The sequence below is a fragment of the Phoca vitulina genome, unplaced genomic scaffold, assembly GCF_004348235.1.
Source record: "Phoca vitulina isolate PV1807 unplaced genomic scaffold, GSC_HSeal_1.0 scaffold13, whole genome shotgun sequence".
Taxonomy (NCBI): domain Eukaryota; kingdom Metazoa; phylum Chordata; class Mammalia; order Carnivora; family Phocidae; genus Phoca; species Phoca vitulina.
This window is the reverse complement of record NW_022589716.1, coordinates 25,024,552-25,044,759: the sequence shown is the minus strand read 5'-3', so window position 1 is coordinate 25,044,759 and position 20,208 is coordinate 25,024,552. Positions and strand designations below refer to the sequence as shown.

At 41.4% G+C, this 20,208-nt stretch overlaps 1 protein-coding gene across 2 annotated transcripts in view; it reads left to right on the top strand.

Moving 5' to 3' along the window:
• TAFA4 (TAFA chemokine like family member 4) overlaps nt 1–20,208 on the top strand; it is a 182,940-nt gene that overhangs the window by 38,098 nt on the left and 124,634 nt on the right. The window contains exons 2-5 of one of the 2 annotated variants that reach the window (XM_032411726.1): nt 9,338–9,403; nt 10,584–10,691; nt 15,206–15,268; nt 15,361–15,497. In XM_032411726.1, the coding sequence (XP_032267617.1) occupies nt 15,484–15,497 (14 nt within the window). In that variant the 5' untranslated portion in view covers nt 9,338–9,403; nt 10,584–10,691; nt 15,206–15,268; nt 15,361–15,483. The remainder of the gene's footprint in view (nt 1–9,337; nt 9,404–10,583; nt 10,692–15,205; nt 15,269–15,360; nt 15,498–20,208) is intronic. The other variant, XM_032411725.1, reaches the window with a different exon arrangement.

Sequence of the window (20,208 nt, the reverse complement as noted above, 5' to 3'; positions counted from 1 at the left end):
ATCCCAATTATTCTAATGTTGTTTCGTCTTATGGTATCGCTTATCTCTCGAATTCTGCCCTCGTGATCCAGTAGTTGTTTATCTCTCTTTTTCTCAGCTTCTTTATTTTCCATCATTTGGTCTTCTATATCACGGATTCACTCTTCTGCCTCATTTATCCTAGCAGTTAGCGCCCCCATATTTGATTGCACCTCATTGATAGCCTTTTTGATTTCTACTTGGTTAGATTTTAGTTCTTTTACTTCTCCAGAAAGGGTTTCTCTAATAACTTCCATGCTTTTTTCAAGCCCAGCTAGTATCTTTAAAGTCATGATTCTGAACTCTAGATTTGACACCGTACTAATGTCCGTATTGAGTAGGTCCCTGGCAGTCTGTACTACGTCTTGTTCTTTTTGTTGAGGTGATTTTTTCCATCTTGTCATTTTGTGCAGAGTAGAATAGAAATGAGAGAACAAAATGCTAACAGGGTAACAACGTTCCCAGAAAATATACTCTAAACAAATCAGAAAAGACCGAAGCCATGGGAAAAGAAAGGGAAAGAGAGAAAAAAGAAAAAGAAAAAAAAAAAGGAAAAGAAAAAGATAAAGATAGAAAGAAACAAAAATAGAACAAAACAAAAAAAACAGAATGTGATCAAATATGATCAGGCTGGTATATAGATCAGTGCCACACACTAGATTTTGGGTGTATTTGGTCTGTTAGAAGAAAGTGCCTCCCAAAATTTTAAAGAAAGAAAAACTTATATATGTACAAAAATAAGGGTTGATATGATGAAGGGATGGAATATGACTGTAAAGATGGAAATTATAAAAAATTTTATAAAAGGAATTGAGAAGAAGTTGTTTGAAAAAAGAAAGAAGAGGATTTAAAAAAAAGAGAGAGAAAAAAAAGGGAGAGAATGTGATCAGGCAGGGGAGTAGAAAAAAACCATACAATAGAGATTTAGGGTATATTTTGATCTGTTAGAAGAAAGTATCTCAAATTTTAAAGGGAGAACAACTTATATATATATGCCAAAAATACAGGTAACTACTATGAAGGGATAGAATATGACTCTAAAAATGAAAAATAAAAATGAAAAATAAAAATGTTTTTTTAAAAAAGGGATTGATAAGATGTTGGTTGAAAAAGGGAAAAAGAAAAATTCAAAAAAAAAAAAGTTAAAAAAAAATTAACTTTGAAAGACTAAAGAATCATGGTAAAAAAGCCATGAATTCCATGTGCATTATTCCCCTAGCGCTGGAGTTCTGCCATTCTCATTGATCGGTAAACTTGGTCTTGGCTGGCTGTTCTCGCTGATCTTCTGGGGGAGGGGCCTGTTGCCGTGGTTTCCAAAAGTCTTTGCTGGAGGCGGAATTGCCCCACCTTTGCCCGGTCCGGGCTAAGTAATCTGCTCGGGTTTGCTCTCAGGAGCTTTTGTTCCCTGCAAGCTTTCCGTACAGCTTTGGAGGCGGAGAGTGAAAATGGCAGCCTCCCAATCTCCACCTCGGAGGAGCTGAGAACTCGGGGCCCCGCTCCTCAGTGAGCCCCCGAGAAAAGCAGTCAATCACTCCCGTCTCCCTGGTCTCCGGCTGCACTCCGTGCTCACCCGGCCTGTGACCGCACGTTTCTATCTCTGGCACCCGACCCCGTGTGGAGTCTCCAAACCCAGCAGATCCCTGCCGTGCGCTCCCGCGCCACTCCTCCCGGGGGAAGAAGGTGAGTCTCCCCAGATCTGCCGCTTGTTGGGTCCCTGCTGGAGGAGCAGTGGCCCAACTGTGCCGCGGATCATGGTTTATGGCAACCCCGAGCTGAGAGCCCGTGCCTGGGCTCTGTCTCTGCAGCTGGCTTCCCCGCTCTGATACCTGGGAGCTCTGCTGCACTCAGGCACCCCCGGACTTTCTGTGACCCCCAGGGTCCTGAGACCACACTGTCCCACGAGGGTTCCACCCCCCGCTTAGCCACCGGAGTGACGTCCCTCAGCGGAGCAGACTTCTAAAAGTTCCGATTTTATGCTCCGTGGTTCTATCACTTGCCAGAAGCGGCCGACGGAGGCCCCTCCCCTGCCGTCTATCCTCCCGAATATCGCCTCGGATTCACTTCTCCACACGTCCTACCTTCCAGTAAGTGGTCGCTTTTCTGTTCAGAGAGTTGTTGCTCTTCTTTTCTTTGATCTCCTGTTGAGTTCGTAGGTGTTCAGATTAGTTCGATCCCTATCCAGCTGAATTCCTGAGAGGAGACGAAATCCAGGTCTCCTACTCCTCCGCCATCTTGCTCTGCCCCTCTCATCTCATTTTAGAGTTTTCAAATTAAGGGGACCCTTCATGGATCCAGTGCTGTCCAATAGAACTTTCTGCAGGGGTGGAGATGTTCTATAAATGTGCTCTATAATATACCATTCACTACGTGGAGCTGTTGAGCACTGGAAATGTGCCTAGTGCCACTGATGAACTCAATTTAAAGTTTTATTTCATGGAAGTTAACTCACATTTAATGGCCCACATGGCTAGGAGCTCCCAGCTGGACAGGGCAGACAGAGTTGTTCTTGTTTGGGGAGGCTTGGGTATGAACCCCAGAGGTACCACCAATTAGCTTTGTTACCTTGGGAAGGTAATTTCTGGGGTCTCAGTTTACCCGTCTAGGAAATGCGGGTAATTCTATTTGGAGTCAACTAAAAACTCACTCTAGCTAGGCCAAAGGTGAAAATTATTCTTTTAAAAAATCTTTAGGAGTTCTTATGGAATACAAGGGAAAGGTTGAAGGCAGGCCAAGGAAAGGCTAAAAATAGAACAACCTTCTGGGACCTGGATCATGTCCTCTGTCTCATTTCTGCTCTTTGAATGGCTGTGTCAATCTTGTCTCTGTGCAGACCGGCTTTTCTTGTGCCCCTATGTGTACTGAGGGAGAGATGGGCACCCCACAACTCCCAAATCTGTGTCTCTCTCCTTCAAGAGTTTATTCCTAAATGACTAAGAGACTAGCTGTCTCTCAGTCTCAATTCTCAGTTCCAGGAGGAAGAAACTTCACTTGGCGTGGCTTGAATTTTCGCCATGGGTGGCTGAATCATGGAACAAACCGTACTGCCCTGCGGTTCTTAAGAGGTTTGGTGGGGGGCTGGGATGTTCTCAGGGAAAGCCAGAGTTCTGAGTTGGGTTCACACCTAAGAAAGTGTATATAGTTAAAGATTTTGCCACAGGGTGAATACGGTGATTGAAAACCCGAATTTGTTGGGGATAGGGGATTGGACATCCTACTTCAGGTTAGGTTTTCAGATTTATTTATTGATTCAACAAATATGTGTTGAATGTTTGGTACATGTCAGGTCCAGTACCAAGGGCTGGAGATGAGATGCAATGCTGAGAGGACACCTATTCTTGTCTTCATGGAGCTTCGGGTCTTACGGGGGAGACCCACATGAGTATAACAATGCAGTTCTGAATAATCAAGAAGAAAAGGCTAAAATTTAGAGATTTTACTTAGTAATATAGGTAAGTGCCTCTCCGAGGAGGTTATGGCTGTCCTGAGAAATGAAGATTGAGCAGGAATTAACCAGGTGGAGAAGGACAGATCAGTGTGTTTGGCTCTGAACCAAAGAAATGACATGGGCAAAAGCCCTGAGGCAGGAAGGCTATGAAAGACTGGATCATATTGGAACTTCATTGTTTCTGCTCTCTCATGCCCTCGTGTTTACAAAGGTGCTTTGGAATTGATTACAATTGATGGGGTTTCAGGTATCTGTTATCTTAATTAAATTTTAAACATCCTGTCTGTCACAAAGATAAATCTACATTTTGTGTATTTTTATGTTATGCAGCAGATTATGATAATCTTAGTTTTTATATGCATTTCTTCCTTCTGGGGATGAATAGGGCATTTATTACCTTGAGAGCATATATTTATGACTAGAAAGAGTGGTTATTCTTCCTGGCTTCCTGTGTTTTTCTGCTTTAGAAGTCTCTTCAAGTGTGTGGTGCATCTCTTGTGTGTTGGAATTATGGGATCATGACCCCACGATTTCCTTATATTTCCTTATATGGGCATACTTGCTGTCAGAATGTTTCCCTGATGCCCAAAAGAAACACGATTAGTGAATACTTGTGTGAAAATGTGGACTGGGCTAGAAATGTCTTAAAACTCAGTTTCTGGTTGTAATGCATTATAAATGTAAGCTGGGTTTTTTGTTTTGTTTTGTGTTTTTCGGTCTTGAATAAGAGGAATGGCCTCAGGCCATTATCTGAGTCAGATATCAAATCATAGGAGGAGTTTAAGACAATTGCTGTGAACGCCAAAAGGTCTTTCCAAATGAAGAAAAAAATAATCCGGAGTGTATTGTATCTGTGGATAACACTTGTGGTTACACCGATAAGCCTGGATCTTGTGTTTCACTTTCAAAATTTTATTTAACCCCCTATCTAAACTTCTGTCATTTCAAAGTGCAATTAATATTTACAATTATTAATGAGGTGGTTCTTTCTTTTGTACTAAGTCTCTCAGATCCGATGTGGTTTTTACACTTAGAGCCTATCTCAACTCAGATGGCAGTTTTTCACTGGAAATATTTGATATATTTTATAATGTTTACACAGGAAAAAGTAGATATGTGGCTGGAATTTATGCGATGTCATCCTTCTTCAACTGTGGCCAGTTGTTAGGAAGACTCTGTCCTTCTCAACAACTCCATCCCCAGACTGTGAGACGTTCTGAGTGGGATTTTCTGTGTTGCACAAACCCTGGTCTTCAGTCTTGACTGAGCACGTACTATCTCCAGCCCCCTCTCTGGGTTTTCCAGGCTTTTTTTTTTTTTTTTTTCTATTTTAAACTCCCCTTTCTTCCCAGAGGGTGGAATCTCTCAGCCCAGTTCGGAATCCTGAGTCCACCTCTTACTTGTTTTGTGCTCTTGGGTGAGTAAGCGGAATGACTTACTTTCTCCCTTGTTAAATAAAGATTGACAACAAAATAAAACGGAATTGCCTTATCAGATTATTTCGAGGATTAAATGAGATGAGAAGTGAACTGAGGGGTCCAGTGTTGGAGCTGAATACCCATCTGTTAAAGTATTACCACGCTATCAGATTCTTTGATTCTCTTCTTTTGACTTAAAATCTAAAACCATCAGGTGTGGCTTTCCACTGTTTCCTAGGGCCCATGAACGTTTTTCTGGACTCTGGGATCACACATATCATCAGGATCTTAATTTCAGACGACATGTCTGGTTTGAATCACCGTGAGCCAGGACTGAGCTCTGTTAAAGCTGTAAAACATGTGTCCTTGGACTCTCTTCCCATCCGATCCCTTTGTCCTTTGTCTTCTCCCTGGTCCCCTCTCCGCTTGCTTCCCTATGTTGTATGCAACAGACTTTGTTCCTCACAGAAACCAAACCCTCCCGGTCCTTGGACCCATTCCCTCCCACCCTGTTACCTACCAGGAAACCCATCCGTGAATCCCAACGTGATTCACTGCCTGTTAATTCCTGTGTTGTATAGTCTCGGTGACATTTTTCATTTTATGATTTGGAGATAATGCTTTTACCCTTAGGTGGCCATGTCAAGGTGGGAATTTTGACTTTTGGTAGGGCAAGTTGAATGGGTAGACAAAAGGGAAGTGGATGAAGAGATAGGAAAAATTGAACTTTGAATTCGTTAAAGAATATTAGATAATGTTGTCTTGTTCATATATTCATGTATTTGTGTCTGTCCCCATCAAAACAGACTTGAGAAAGCCTTTAAAAGTATTTAGTGAAATGAAAGATAGAGGGAACGTAGAACCAACTAAGTATAAATTTAGTATATAAAATGCATGGTGAAAAGTTCTATTCACTTGCTGAAGGTAGATGATAAATTTGGCTCTGAGCTTCCTAGTAGCTAAAGTGAAGAGTGAAATATAATTGATGTTAAGATGTGCAAAGCCTGTAACAAAAAAAGTTGGTGCCAAGACCTGAGGCTTGGACCTTGCAAGTTGGTTCATTAGTTTGCCTCCACACTGAGTGTCAGAGATAACCCAGTAATGTATGTAAGAGGAGATCTTAAAGCAGTCTGACCTCGTTGGTGCTCTACTTTAGCGATAGCTGGCTAAATTCATTCTGTCTCTCTCTCTTTGTTAATTGCAGTGTACTTGTCACACAATGTTACATTAGCTTCAAGTCCAAATTCATCCTCTTACACTACTTACACTACTAGGTTGAGACCTTAGTGTGCACCAAGCAAGCAGTTGATAAAATGTTTTGCTAGTTTTTCTTCTCTTGAGGGCATAGATAAGGCAGTTAGTAATTTTGTTGAACTCACTGGTAATATAGACGCCAGCCCTAGAGAGGATTAATGAAGGGAAAAGGGGAGTTTTACCTACTCTCTCGATTAGGCACTCGCTCATTCATTCACCAACATTTATTAGGAACCTGTTGTATGCAAGCATTGTTTTAGGCTTTGGAACATGAGTTTTTCTTTGGCTCTTTTGTCCCCATCCTGCTTTAAACCATCACCGTGTCTTGCTTGGACCGCTGCAGTAGTCTCAGCATCTGCTCCTCAGAGTGCATTCTCCATCTAGCAGCTGGAGGGCACTTTTTTTTTTAAAGATGGTATTTATTTATTTGACAGAGAGAGAGAGCACAAGCAGGGGCAGCGGCAGGCAGAGGGAGAGGGAGAAGCAGGCTTCCTGCAGAGCAGGGAGCCCGATGTGGGGCTCCATCCAAGGACCCTGGGATCACGACCTGAGCCGAAGGCAGATGCTTAACAGACTGAGCCAGGTGCCCTGGAGGGCACTTTTGAAACCTAACCCATCTTCAACTTCTGTCCTGTTTAAAACTCTCACAGCACATGTGGAATCAAATCCCACCTCCCCTCTATGATTTGCAAGCTCTCTCGTCCTCTGCCCCTGGGATCTCTCTGACATCATCTCGTACCCCTCACTTCCCTAGCTCCACTCTGACTGCCTCTCTGCTCCTGACTATACCAGGCTTAGTTTGGCTTGTGGTTCCTGCAGGCCCGTGCTGTTTCTCTCCCTGGGATCTTTTTCCCCCGGAAGTCCACATTTTTGTCATTCACCATATGTCAGAATCACCTTCTCAGACAGGCCCTCCCTGAGCACTCAGTCCAGGTAGCTTCTCGTCCTCCAAGGCCAACCAGTCTCTGTTACACTCTTCACTTTCGTTTTCTTGGTTACACTTAACTCAACCCACAGTTCTCTTATTCATGCTCGTTTACCTGTCTGCCCGTCTCCCCGTGCCGGAACACAAACTCCAGGACTCCCGGGACCTTATCCATCCTCTGCGCACAGCACCCAACACAGGGTCTGGTGCAGGAGAGTTGATAAAAAAATACTTGTTGAAGGAATCCCGCAGAGGTGACCCACGAACCTGAAGACAACAGAGAAGATGGTGTCCAGCTCTTCTGTAGGACTTCCACATAGGGTCAGTCCTTTTACCTGCCTCCGCTCCTTTCCCCCTTTCCCTGAGTTCTGTGGTTTCCTTTAGTGGCCTTTTTCCCTCCTTCACCATCTCAGATCAGAGCAAAGCCAAACAAAACCACACATGCATACAGACCTTCCTCCGTCAACAACAAAAAACAAAACCCCAAATTTAAAAACCCCCAAACACCTCTTTACTCTGTTCTCCAAATGTTCCTTTATTCCTTCTGCTGTCTGTATTGTTACCTCTTCTAGAAAGCCTTCCTGGATTACAGAAGTCCTCCCCGATTTTACTTTTCTTGACATTGTTAGTCTTTATATTTATGATTATATTCTGAAAGACAATACCAAATATCAATGACCTACGCTCTTGGTTGCCCTATGTATGTTTGTCTTTTCCAATTAGATGATCACTTCTGGATGGACAGGAATTAGTCCTATTCTTTATTCCCCCCCGTACATACTGGTGTAAAGCAGTACCTACTAGGCTTTTAGTATATACAGGCTGGGTATTTTGAGCATCTTTATTTATTTATTTTTTAAAGATTTTATTTATTTATTTGACAGAGACAGACACAGCAAGAGAGGGAACACAAGCAGGGGGAGTGGGAGAGGGAGAAGCAGGCTTCCCGCGGAGCAGGGAGCCCGATGTGGGGCTCGATCCCAGGACCCCGGGATCATGACCTGAGCCGAAGGCAGATGCTAAACGACTGAGCCACCCAGGAGCCCCGAGCATCTTTAAATAGCCTGGGGACCTTTGATAGATTGTAACATTGACTTGTGTTGTAGGAATAACAGGGAGAAGCAACAAATACTAAATCCCAATATGGTCTGGTGTTTATTCTATTGTAGTATTCCATATAAATAATTACCATTTCATTTAGAAGTAGTTGATATATTTTAACTGTTTTTGTGATGTCATTTAGTGTGACATGGTTATCTAAATTATTTGATATCTTATGTTTATTTAAGGATAGCTTATATCCTGTTTATAAATATGGCTTTATTAAAAAATTAAAACACACTCTCTAACAAAAACCTACATCAGTTAATGTTAGCACTGTCAAAAGACTTCCTTTTTTGGCCACAGGAGGGCACTGTTGCCAAACAAAAGATGATTTTCAGGTTGAAATTTAATAAAGGTTTAGATTAAGCTCTTAAGAAGCATTTATCCCACTAATAGATTAAAATGGCCAATATTGTCTGCAGTGGGTGTTACCTTGCTATGCAATCCTGTCACAGCTGAATTTGCTGTGTATATATGTCCATGAGCTGTATGTTACCGATAGCTGAATCAAACTGTGTTTTTCCTAAAATGCTCTGTGAATCATTACAGCTAAGGCACCTTGCTGGTCTTCTAATTGAACTATATTAGTTTACAGGTGAGGAATTTAGGGCTATAGAAATGAAGTGACCATTCATTTGGGAGTGAAACAAAAGACTTACATTTATTCATTTATTTAACCAAGCATATTTAACACCCCTGATGTGCAGGGCATTATGTTAGAGATGACGGTAGAGGAGAAATAAGATATCATTCTTCCCATCAAGAGGTTTAGATTCTGGATGTAAGTGAACAGATCCCGCCCCCACCCCCCCATCCCCCAGCTAAGATCGTAATGATTAAAGTAGTAGAAGTGCTGTTACTGATATTTACATACAACTTACTTTATTAATCTTCTTTATGTAGAAGTTCGATCACATCACATAAAAACTTTTTAGGTAAAAATTCAAGTGCGTGGCAACTTGTGGGCAGCCTTCAAAATATTCTTATGTTGGTTATTTATTGTGTTAAAATCCTTGGACACTCTGTTTTGATTATTTGAAAAATGAGAAATGAGAGGAAAATTTCCAATTAAAAACTGGGCTAATTAAAAGAAATAAACCCTCTCTGCAGGAAGGATAATTGGGCCTTGAGAGATTTATGGCTAAATTGTCATTACCGTTCACATTTGTTCAGCCCCAGACCTGGGTGATTTCACTTGGACAACAAGCTGTGGAGTCATGCTGGGTGTCCCTGAATTTGGTAAGTGCATCTTATTTCATGTAACTTGCCAGTTTGTTTTCTTTGTTTTATGTATACAGGCTCTCAATGAACCATTATCACTTAGTGACTATTGCTTGTGTACTTTTCATGGTCACTGGAAGGCTGGAGTTTTTCTTCATTAACAAAATGCACCGTTTGCCCATAATTCCACTAGAAAGGATTGTGTCACAGCACTTAAATAAAGATGCTGTGTGGTTTTAAGGAATTTCTCAGTTCTTAAAATGACAGTGTGTGAACCTTATAAAAACACAGCATGTCTATTTAATTTATTTAAATCATCTCCAACTGGAAGAGCCTTTTTAAAGAACTCCCTACCACCTAATGTAGATGAGATGGTACTGGTAACACTTGAAATTAAAATGCCATTTATAAAATTCTTTAATATTTAATAGACACAGTTATTGTCTATAATGGCTCATTTACAACTTGCTTTCATATGTTGTAAAATGGCTCAGTAGTAAATTCTTCATAGATGTTTTTAAGCAAGCAATAAAAAAGCAATTTATGACATGCATATATCACATTTTTGGCAGCAAAACGTGCCCACTTTCACATATGATGGTGAACATACTCTAAATTACAGAGTAATTCCATGCATCATGGGATAATTATAAATGATAACCCAGCGAGACATCAACCAGGCATTAGTGTTTGAAATATATTCACATAAGCGTCGATAACCTATTAAATACATTTACCTTCATCAGCCCACTCTTAAATGGAAGAAGCTCATTAATACTGGTTTCAGAATAAATTTGTCAAGAGAGGGGTTACATGTGGTTTTACATATTTTTGTGGAAAAGCTGTTTGAAAATTTCCAGGAGACAATTCAATGTGGTTTTTTTATTTAAGCACCTGGAAATGGAAACATCTTTCCTCATTTCTGCCTGAAGAAATGGTGAATTATTTTATGTAGGCAACTTCTATTTCCAAATTTCCATTGTTTATCAGACAAGACATCACCGAGGGGGATCATCTTTTAATCTGGTTTCCACTCATAACCCCCCTCCCTTTTTTTTTAACTCCCCCAAACCCAGGTTGCTAATTCAGGATACATTTCTCACCTATGTCATCTTCTGTCTTGATTGAGTAGAAATTAATGTGGTAAAGTGATTTACCACAATGTCCAAACTTTTAAGTGTGTCACATCTTCTATCAGTAGCTGGAAGAATTTTTCCACCTTGCACCCTGGTACCTGGGGGGCTGAGAACTGGAGTCACCAGGCCATCCCAGTAGATCCCACTGTGGGAGGTCAGTTGGACTGATGGTGAGTCTGGAAATAACTAATTATTCAAATGTACCCACTCTGGAGGTGGTGCAGGGTAGAACCTGGAACTCTCCCCTGCTAGTGGGCGGGCAGGAAAGGACAGTGCTGTTAAGTAGCGCAGGGACTCTTTGCTTTGTGATTAAGGGAGAATCTGCCGTGTTGTATGTTTGTAGAAATGCTTTCCTCCTGGAGTTTGTCAGGAAATGAGTCTGAGTGGATGCATGGACAAAGATCCACTTTTGTTGTGTTTCGATGCTGAATTCTTTCATCGAAATCAACAAAAGTAATTTAGCCTTTGTGTGTGATGTTCTGGTTCTGGTGGGTTTTCTCTGAAATGTTTTAGAGGAGTTCTGATATGAAGTGTGGTTGTTTCCCATCTGTTTGAAAAATGGCAGCTTAAGCACTCAAGGACTTTAGTAGAATTCTTTCATGTTTGGTCTTAATTTGGAAAATGACATAAGTCTTTAATAAATCTGCAGCAAATCAGAACCCTGCAGCAATTCTGAATCACTGTTTTTCACCAGGTTTGCAGAGATGAAGCAAAACTTATTTAGGGGTTAATAAAATACCTCCTTGGCTCCAGGCTCTGCTCTGCTTGCAAATTCACTCCAAGTGCCTATACGAATTTTTCCTCAAACAGAATTCTCATCTTTAGGATGCTGATCAATGTCTTGAATTCCCAAAGATAGATTTATTTTCAGTCTATTTACTAAAGCATGAAGAGGGACTAATACTTTTTGGAAATAATTTTACAGGAACTGAAACAGTAGGTGCCTTGGTGTCAGATGGCTTGAGTTTGAATCGTGGTGTAGCTGCTTGCTAGCTGAGTGACCTTGGGCACGTCCCTTATTCTCTCTATGCCCTACTCTCCTCATCTGTATATCAGGATATAAGTAAATCCTACTGTTCAGTGAACTAATATTTTAAAGTGCTTAAGAGAGGGCCTGGTACTACGTGAGTGGTTTTTAAATTAATACAAAATAAGCTTGGGGGACACCTGAGTGGCTCAGTTGGTTAAGCGTCTGCCTTTGGCTCAGGTCATGATCCTAGGGTCCTGGGATCGAGTCCTGCATTGGGCTCCCTGCTCAGTGGGGAGTCTGCTTCTCCCTCTCCCTTTACTTTTCCCCTCTGCTCATGCTCTCTCTCAATAAATAAATAAAATCTTAAAAAAAAAAACCCAAACACAACAAACAAACAAACAAACAACAAATAAGCTTGGGTGAATGCTCACAGAATTTAATTAACCGGAACATTCCAACTATCAACTCTCCTCATTGTTTAGGACTGGTAACACATTCTAAATAATTTGTGTATATCTTTTGAATTGAAGGCTGCTCATTAGTTATTTAATGTCTTATTTGACACAATTTCTGACTTCATGAAAAGTTGAAAGAATGGTATAAAGAACTCCCATAAGCCCTTTACCCAGATGCACCAGTTACTCACATTATGCTCATTTGGTTTTTAATTCAGTCATTCACTCTTTTCTTCCTCCCTTCTTTTCCCCTTCCCTCCTTTCTCTCCATTTTTTCCCCCTCAGAATCATTTGAAAATAAGGTGGAAGCCTTTGTTTCCTTATTCTTAAATATTTTAGGGTGGGGGCACCTGGGTGGCTCAGTCGTTAAGCATCTGCCTTTGGCTCGGGTCGTGATCCCAGGGTCCTGGGATCGAGCCCCGCATCGGGCTCCCTGCTCAGCGGAAAGCCTGCTTCTCCCTCTCCCACTCCCCCTGCTTGTGTTCCCTCTCTCGCTGCCTCTCTCTCTGTCAAATAAATAAATGAAATCTTAAGAAAAAAATATTTTAGGGTGTATTTGTTAGTAATAAGGACATTCTCTTTCTTATCTACAGTATGATCAAAGTCAAGAAACTTAATGTTGATACAACACTGTAATTTATTCTGCAGACTATATTTAGAAATTATTAGTTGTCCCAATAATGTCCTTTAGAGCTGTGTGTGTGTATGTGTATGTGTGTATGTTTGTGTGAATGTATATGTGTGTGTATGCAGTTTATTCTGAGGAAAACTGTGTGTGTTGTGTTTTTTTCTGGTCCCAAGATCCAGTGTATGATCACAATTGCATTTTGTTGCCATGTGTCTCTCCTTTATTTGAAACCATTCCTTAGAGGTTTTTTTTTTTTTTTTTTTGGTCTTTCATGACCTTGACACTTTCAAAAGCAATTACGTTTTAGAATGTCCCTCAAATTTGAGTTAGTCTGATTTTTCGTCCTGATTAGATCTAGCTTTAAGGTCGTTGTGTCTTCTAATTCTAAAAGGAACTGTGATATTTCATCCCTGTAAATTTTTAGACTGAAAAGACGAGGAGCTTGATGCTTTACTGATTGACATGTGTGCAGTGAGGTGGGTGTAGCAAAACCAACAAAGATATTCCGAGGGTGCTTATCTACAACAAGTAAATGACTATATTCCAAAAGAATAATCCCCTTAGGGAATTCAGCCTACTAATGGTGAGGACAAATAGATCAAGAGAAAAGAGAGGTAAGACCTCACTATTTCCTTGATAAAAAAATCAAGTGTAGGCAGAATTCTTTCCTATGTGCAATGGAAATAAATTAAACATCACAAGAATGGTCTCCTCTGGCTGGGAACCTCAAAGTTTCTTGGTACCAGGAAACATAACCAGGCATTCTGCTCTTTTGTTGGAAAAGAGTGACTGTCCCTATACAGTGCCAACACATCAGGGGAAAGATGAAAAATGTAGCCTGGCCTCTAAATGCTGAGTCTTTGAAGTTCATTCTGAGAATGACTGGACATGTGAAAACATTTGTATTTTTTTGAGAGAGAGAGCATGAGTGGGGGTGGTGGTGGTGGGAGGGGCAGAAGGAGAGGGAGAGAGAGAATCTTAAGCAGGATCCATGCCCAGCGTGGAGCCCCATGTGGGGCTTGATCTCACGACCCCAAGATCGAGATTTGAGCCCAAATCAAGAGTCAGACGCTTAACTGACTGAACCACCCAGGTACCCCAGAAAACATTTTTTCTTAAGTCTAGATATGGATGGTGTCTTTCATCATGAAAAATTAAAAACAAATGAGTATGGAAGCACATGGATAGAAATCACTGTGCTATGGCTGGGAAACAAAAGAGAAATGAAATGACTGGAAGCAAGTGCTTTTGGTGCCATGCACAGAATTACTGATGGTCTTGAATGCACTCAAGTTCAGAAGTGACAAGAAAGAGTTAATCCTTTTAAGTCAGTGCCTAGGGTATGCCCTGGGAAAGTCTGACCAAGTGAGTTACTGCTCAGCCTAAAATTAAACTCCTGGCTCCTTGTCTGGCATACAAACTATTAGATCACATTTCTTTTCACTGATGGATCCATTTTTTAATGAATTGAAAAAAGAATCCCCAGTGGTTCCTTTTGTGTGAAGAAAACAAGATAAATATTAGCTAGGAAAGGTCATTTTGGTTTCCAATATGTGGGAAGTTCATTATGATGGATTCTGATAAATTATACTGTGTATTTCTTTCTGATACCAGAAGGTCTCACTGTGCCCTTGGGTGGACATCAGGACAAACATACTTAACAAAGTTGGAGGAAGTGGGAGATGAACATTTTCCAGTGTTTTATTTTTTCCCCTGAGTACCTTGTATTTGTACAGTTATTCAAACCACTCCCTCTTGAGCTGCTCACTCAAAGCTTACTCTTTTTCCTTTGGCCCCAAAGGGGTGGGTCTGCAAGTCCATCACCTACAGTATTCTCTGGGCAAACTTGTGTAGTTATCTTCAGGGGAAGATATCTAAAGAAGAAAAAAATCTCAGTTGTGCTTTGTGGCAGATTTGTAATGGGTTCAACGGGATTCTAAAGTAACTAGACTGTGTCACAGGATCATTTTTATCTCATATTTGCAACTTTAATATTTACCGATGTGCATCATTATTTTTCCCCGCTCTCCACCACTGGGAGGGATGTTTTTAACATAGCAGTGTTAAAAACAGTGTCGTTTCATGGTCTATTTTTTTTCTCTTGAGATGTCTTTGGTTTGGAAACATCTGAATCCTTCTTGCAAAAATGTTTTCGCTGAGTAGAAAAGTCCTTTTAGGTCTGTGCATTAAAGGAGTGTGTTGAATGTCAATTATGGTATTAACAAGCATTCTTTGTATGTTGGTGTGATGTTTTCTATTGGATAGACGTTTTCTCTCTTCCTCCCAAAAACATTTTTCAGAAAAGATCCTCACAGATTGTTTAGCAACATCTGCAGGTTTATGTCTCACAAATATAGGAATTCAGATCTTCATGCTGGCTTTTCCACTGCTGTGTGAACTTGGGCAAGTTGCAGAATTCTTGGGAATGGACCATCTCCATTTCCGTTTTCATCCCATTGTTAATGACATGGGGAGAATGAAATTTTGCATCATGAAGGTTGGGGATCCTCTATCAAGTTTGGAATGTCTTTGCTGCTGAGATAAGTTCTACTTTAAAATTGTATTCTGTTAACTAATCTGTGATGAGTTAATGAGTACTGGATTCTGTGGCTTTTCTCCCTCTTATATTAGGACTCCTTACAAATGTGGATGCATCTGGTTGCCTACCACTGTCCTGAAACTGCAGGTTTCATGGTAAAAAAAACCCATTATTCTGCTACTGGAAATCTGTTTGATTTCAACATTAACATGCTAATGACTTCCTGTCCTTGTTGTTTCTTAAATAGGTTTTTCCAAGCTAAGATAATTTTTTGGAACTGCAGAAATTGTTGGCCCTCGCTACAAATGGGAATTTGGAGTTGCTTTGAAATCCATCCTGAAATAATTGTGCTTGACTGGAACCAAATCTTATGAAGTCACCAAGGTAAAATGATTTTAAGAGACACCTAGAGATGGTTTCTTCATGAAGCATTGAGAATTTAGCAAAATGGAGAATCCTAGAGTTGATGATCCTTTATAAAAGGTGTCTTTTTACATTGAAATTTTGAGTATTTTGGGAATCTTAGTTTTTCAAGTTTTAGTTCTCATTTTGGAAATCATTTCCATTTGTAAAGCAGCGTTTTGACTATTTGGTAGGGTGAAAGGTGAGATTTAAAGATAAACCAATTTTGTTTTACGTTTGAACAAAATGTTCAAGGGGGAAGCAATTGACGTTGAAGTATTATGGTAGATGTGGTAGGTCAGAAGTCCTTTGGGGGTCTGGATTATTGGCCACAATAAAGAATGATTGCTGAATAGCTGTCCACTCGTCCCCTGGCATTTCTCCAGACAGTGATAGCTATTGTAAAGTAAATACCTGCCCTAGGCAGTGGAAGCTTCACCCAGGAACCTGGTACATAGAATTGTCTATGTACGAAGATGGATCAGGGATCAACTCCTCAGGTTGGAATGGCTGTCCTTGAGACTTCAGATTTGGGGTTTGTTGTTGGGATCCAACCAGGAAAACAGACCATTCTGATAATGTGGGACATAAGGAATTGAATTCAGGGAACGTATGTAAAGGGAGAGTCAGAGAAGTCAAGCAGAAGACATAGAGGCAGCCCAGAGATAAGGAATGAGAGGAAGCTACCACCGTCCCCAGGGCTGGTCGGACAGATGAAGGAAGTAGCGTTTGCCGGCACCTAGGGGAAGGGACCCTCAGTGAGAGCTGGAACCAGAGTGGGTCTTCTGGCAGGAACTGGCACCATGCAGGAGAGATGGCCACTCCATAGATCCTGCCCAAGACGGAGAAGGTGGGAAGGAATACCCCTATCCTTTTTCTTCCACCCTCCAGGCTCTAGCTACTGTCTCCTATTGGTTAAATCTAGCTGATTCAGGGGCCTGGAAAATGCAGCCAATGAGAGTGACCTAGGGGAAGGGAAAAGAATGGATCCGAGGGCAAAACAGGCCCAGGAGGGGATGGGCTTCCTATATGAAACCTCTTCCTATGACATTTTAATGGGCATGGCATGGCCTTTTATACCTCAGGATGGGTCTTCTCTTGAGGATGAGTCCACGGCCTCAGAAAGTAAATTATGCATATTGCATACGCCATCTTCTATTTGAAGATGGATAGTAGTAGACACTATGATGCAGAAGGATTTATTCCCTCACTGTCCAGAGCCCCCTTTTGGAATGAAGGCTTATTCCCCCCTTTAGGAATGAGGACACACCCAACTGAAGAAGATGGCCTACAACTTCTTTGAATTATTCTCAATTCAAAGAGTCCCTTGCCTAAAATTACCCATCTTTTTAAGGGCAGCTCATATCCAGTGATGGGTCAACATGGAAGTATAAAGCCTTGGCCCCTCACCCCAGCTTGGGACCACTGAGAAGGGGCATTTCAGCTTTGGAACTCTCCACTGGGTTATCTGAGGCCTTTTCCTCCTTCTGTCCTGCCTTCTTCCCTCCCTTGCCTTCCCCTTCCGTAGGTGATATCCCTGGACTACCCCTTGATTAACCTCCTGCTCACCAATTCCCAACCTTGGGACTCAGATCATATCAAATATACTCTCCAATTTGTTAAAACCCTTCCAGACAAGTTTAGGTGATATAGGGACTGATAAACAGATGGAAACTGAATTTCAGTGGTACATTAGGTAGGAGAGATTATAGATCACCTGAAAGACTTAGTCTGAATTTGGAGACTAAATTGGGTGGGACTTTATGGTTAGAGGCAGGGGAGCCAACCCACTAAGCAGAAGAAAAGTATTTAATGATACTCAGTGGAGGGTAAAGAATTAAGAAGCCAATAGGGATCTGGGCATCTGGAAATTGGATTAAGAACAAGAAGGTGGGTTTCAGAACCAGACTGAGTCTGATAGGTTTATTAACAAGGAGAGAGAGCAACGTGTACTCGAGGTTCTCAGCAACGTTGCTCACATCTCAGAGAATGGATGGTGTATACCCGGACTGGGCAGGGAAGATGCTGGTCTGCAGGTCAATTTGGCAGCACTGGGGAGTGACAGCTGAAGGAAAGGACAGTGAGGGAGAGCACATTCCCTTTGGGTAATGTTTTCATCAGAGTCCATTTTCAGTGATATAAATCTTGAGATTAACTTGTGTGATTAATCACTTAAATCAGTTAGATTGAATACCTAGTTGGACCTTTGTAAACCACGTATATGGATAAATTTTTGTGATTAGGATTATTTGCCCATTTTTGGTAGACAGAGTTCTAAGATGGCTCCTAAGATTTGTACCCTTCTGTGTGTACGATCTGGGTTATTTCCTTCCCTTGACTGTGGGCAGGTTTGTGAATATGATGGGGTTCACTCCTGTGGTTAAGTTATGGTTATATGACAAAGATGAAGGGATTTTGTCATTGTATTATGGTCTCAAATAAATTGATGTTGAATTAATCAGAAGGTAGATTATCCTGGATAGGACTGACTTGACTTGGTGAGCCATAGCAAAGGACTACACTTTTCCTGATAGAGGAGATTTGGACTGAAGCAGCCTGAAGAGGGTCCACATATTTGGCCAAGTTCAGGATGCCACATCTCAGAGCTGAGAGCAGGTCCTGGCTGATAGCAAGAACACAGGGACCTCAATTATATGGGCCTATGGAAATGGATTTTGTCAACAGCATGTAGGTGGTTAGAAGTCATTATTTCCCCAGTTGAACCTCCAGATGAGGACACACCCAGATGACATTTTTATTTCAGTCCTGTGAGTCCCTGAGCAGAGGACCTGGCTAGAATGTGCCAGACTCTGACTTAAGGAAACTATGAGAAACTATGGAAACCATGTCCATATTGTTTTAACTTCTGAGTTTGGCAGTTTATTTGTTACGTCAAAATAGAAATTAGTACCCCATTTATCTGATTCCTTAAAATTCTCCCTTTTGGGGCCGCTGATTGCTGCAAACTGGAAGCCAAGGTGCCTTATCCAGCCTGCAGATGTGTTTTACTTGGTCTATTTTGCACTCTGTTTTTTTTTTTTAATTTTTTTTTTTAAAGATTTTATTTATTTGAGAGAGAGAGACAAAGAGAGCAGAGGCAGGGGCAGAGGGAAAGGGAGAAGCAGACTCCCCGCTGAGCAGGGAGCCTGATGTGGGGCTCGATCCCAGGACCCTGGGATCATGACTGGAGCCGAAGGCAGACGCTTAACCGACTGAGCCACCCAGGCGCCCCTGCACTCTGTTTTAGTAAAAGGCGAAAGATTTATGCGATCTGAAGAGAAACCAGAGTATTGCACTCTGTTTTAAAAATAAAACAAACTGAATTAATTGCCAACATATAAATTTGGGTAAGAAACTTTATAACAATGAGATCAATAACTAATATTGGAGTTAACAACTGGAATTTTAAAACATTACAGGTGGGACAGAGCACTTCATCCACAAATTTAGTGAATACAGAATTTTGAAACTACATGCTTTCCCTAATTATCTTTTTTTTTTTTTTTTAAAGATTTTATTTATTTGACAGAGAGAGACACAGCGAGAGAGGGAACACAAGCAGGGGGAGTGGGAGAGGGAGAAGCAGGCTTCCCACGGAGCAGGGAGCCTGATGTGGGGCTCGATCCCAGGACCCTGGGATCATGACCTGAGCCAAAGGCAGACGCTTAACGACTGAGCCACCCAGGTGCCCCTAATGCTTTCCCTAATTAGTAGTAAATAAATAATCAGTTCCCTGAAATGACAATATAATTAATGGCAGTTGATCCTTGAACAACACGAGGGTTGGGGCACTTGACTCCCCATAAACGTAACCACTCAGAGCGTACTGTTGACTGGAACTCTTACCAATAACATAAATAGTCAGTTAACATATATTTTATATATTATATGTATTACCTACTGTATTCTTACAATAAAGTAAGCTAGAGAAAAGAAAATGCTATTTAAAAAAATCATAAGAGGGATGTCTGGGTGGTGCAGTCGGTTAAGTGTTCAACTCTTGGTTTCAGCTCAGGTCATGATGGCAGGGTTGTGGGATCGAGCCCTGCGTCCGGCTCCCTGCTCAACACAGGGTCTGCTTGGGACTCTCTCTCGCTCTGCCCCACCCCCTCAAATAAATAAATCTTTAAAAAAATCATAAGAAAGAAAATACATTTATAATACTGCAATGTATGGAGAAACTCCATGTGTCAGTGAACTCGCACAGTTCAAACATGTGTCATTCAAGGGGCAGCTGTACTCATACCAAAGCTCACGTAGACCCATGTATTTTCTTTGCCACTTTTTGAACTGCTCCCAGGGTGTCTATCTCCCATGTGTACAAGATGAAGTGGGGGAGATGGAAGGTGGTGCTTTGAGAAATTAAAGCACGTGCAGGGCCTTTAAAGCAGAGAGACCTGATGTTCCCATGTCAGCTGGAATGCTCAGGATTTCCAAGGCCAAGGGCAAAGAGAAGCCAAGACTTTGTGTCTCCTTTAACGTTTAGTTGTTCAAAGACGATCTTAGAACCTTGTCTTGCCCTGGCTGCTTCAACAGCACAATGAGTCTCACATCAATGAACTGTATGATACCTTTCAACAAGATCTATTTGACTAAATCGTAAGAGGCCAAAAGAGAAGGGTGGGGGTAGAACCTGTTCTCGGGAGTATGATTTGGGTGCTAGGTCCCCAAGGCTGTGCTTTCCCTCAAGCAC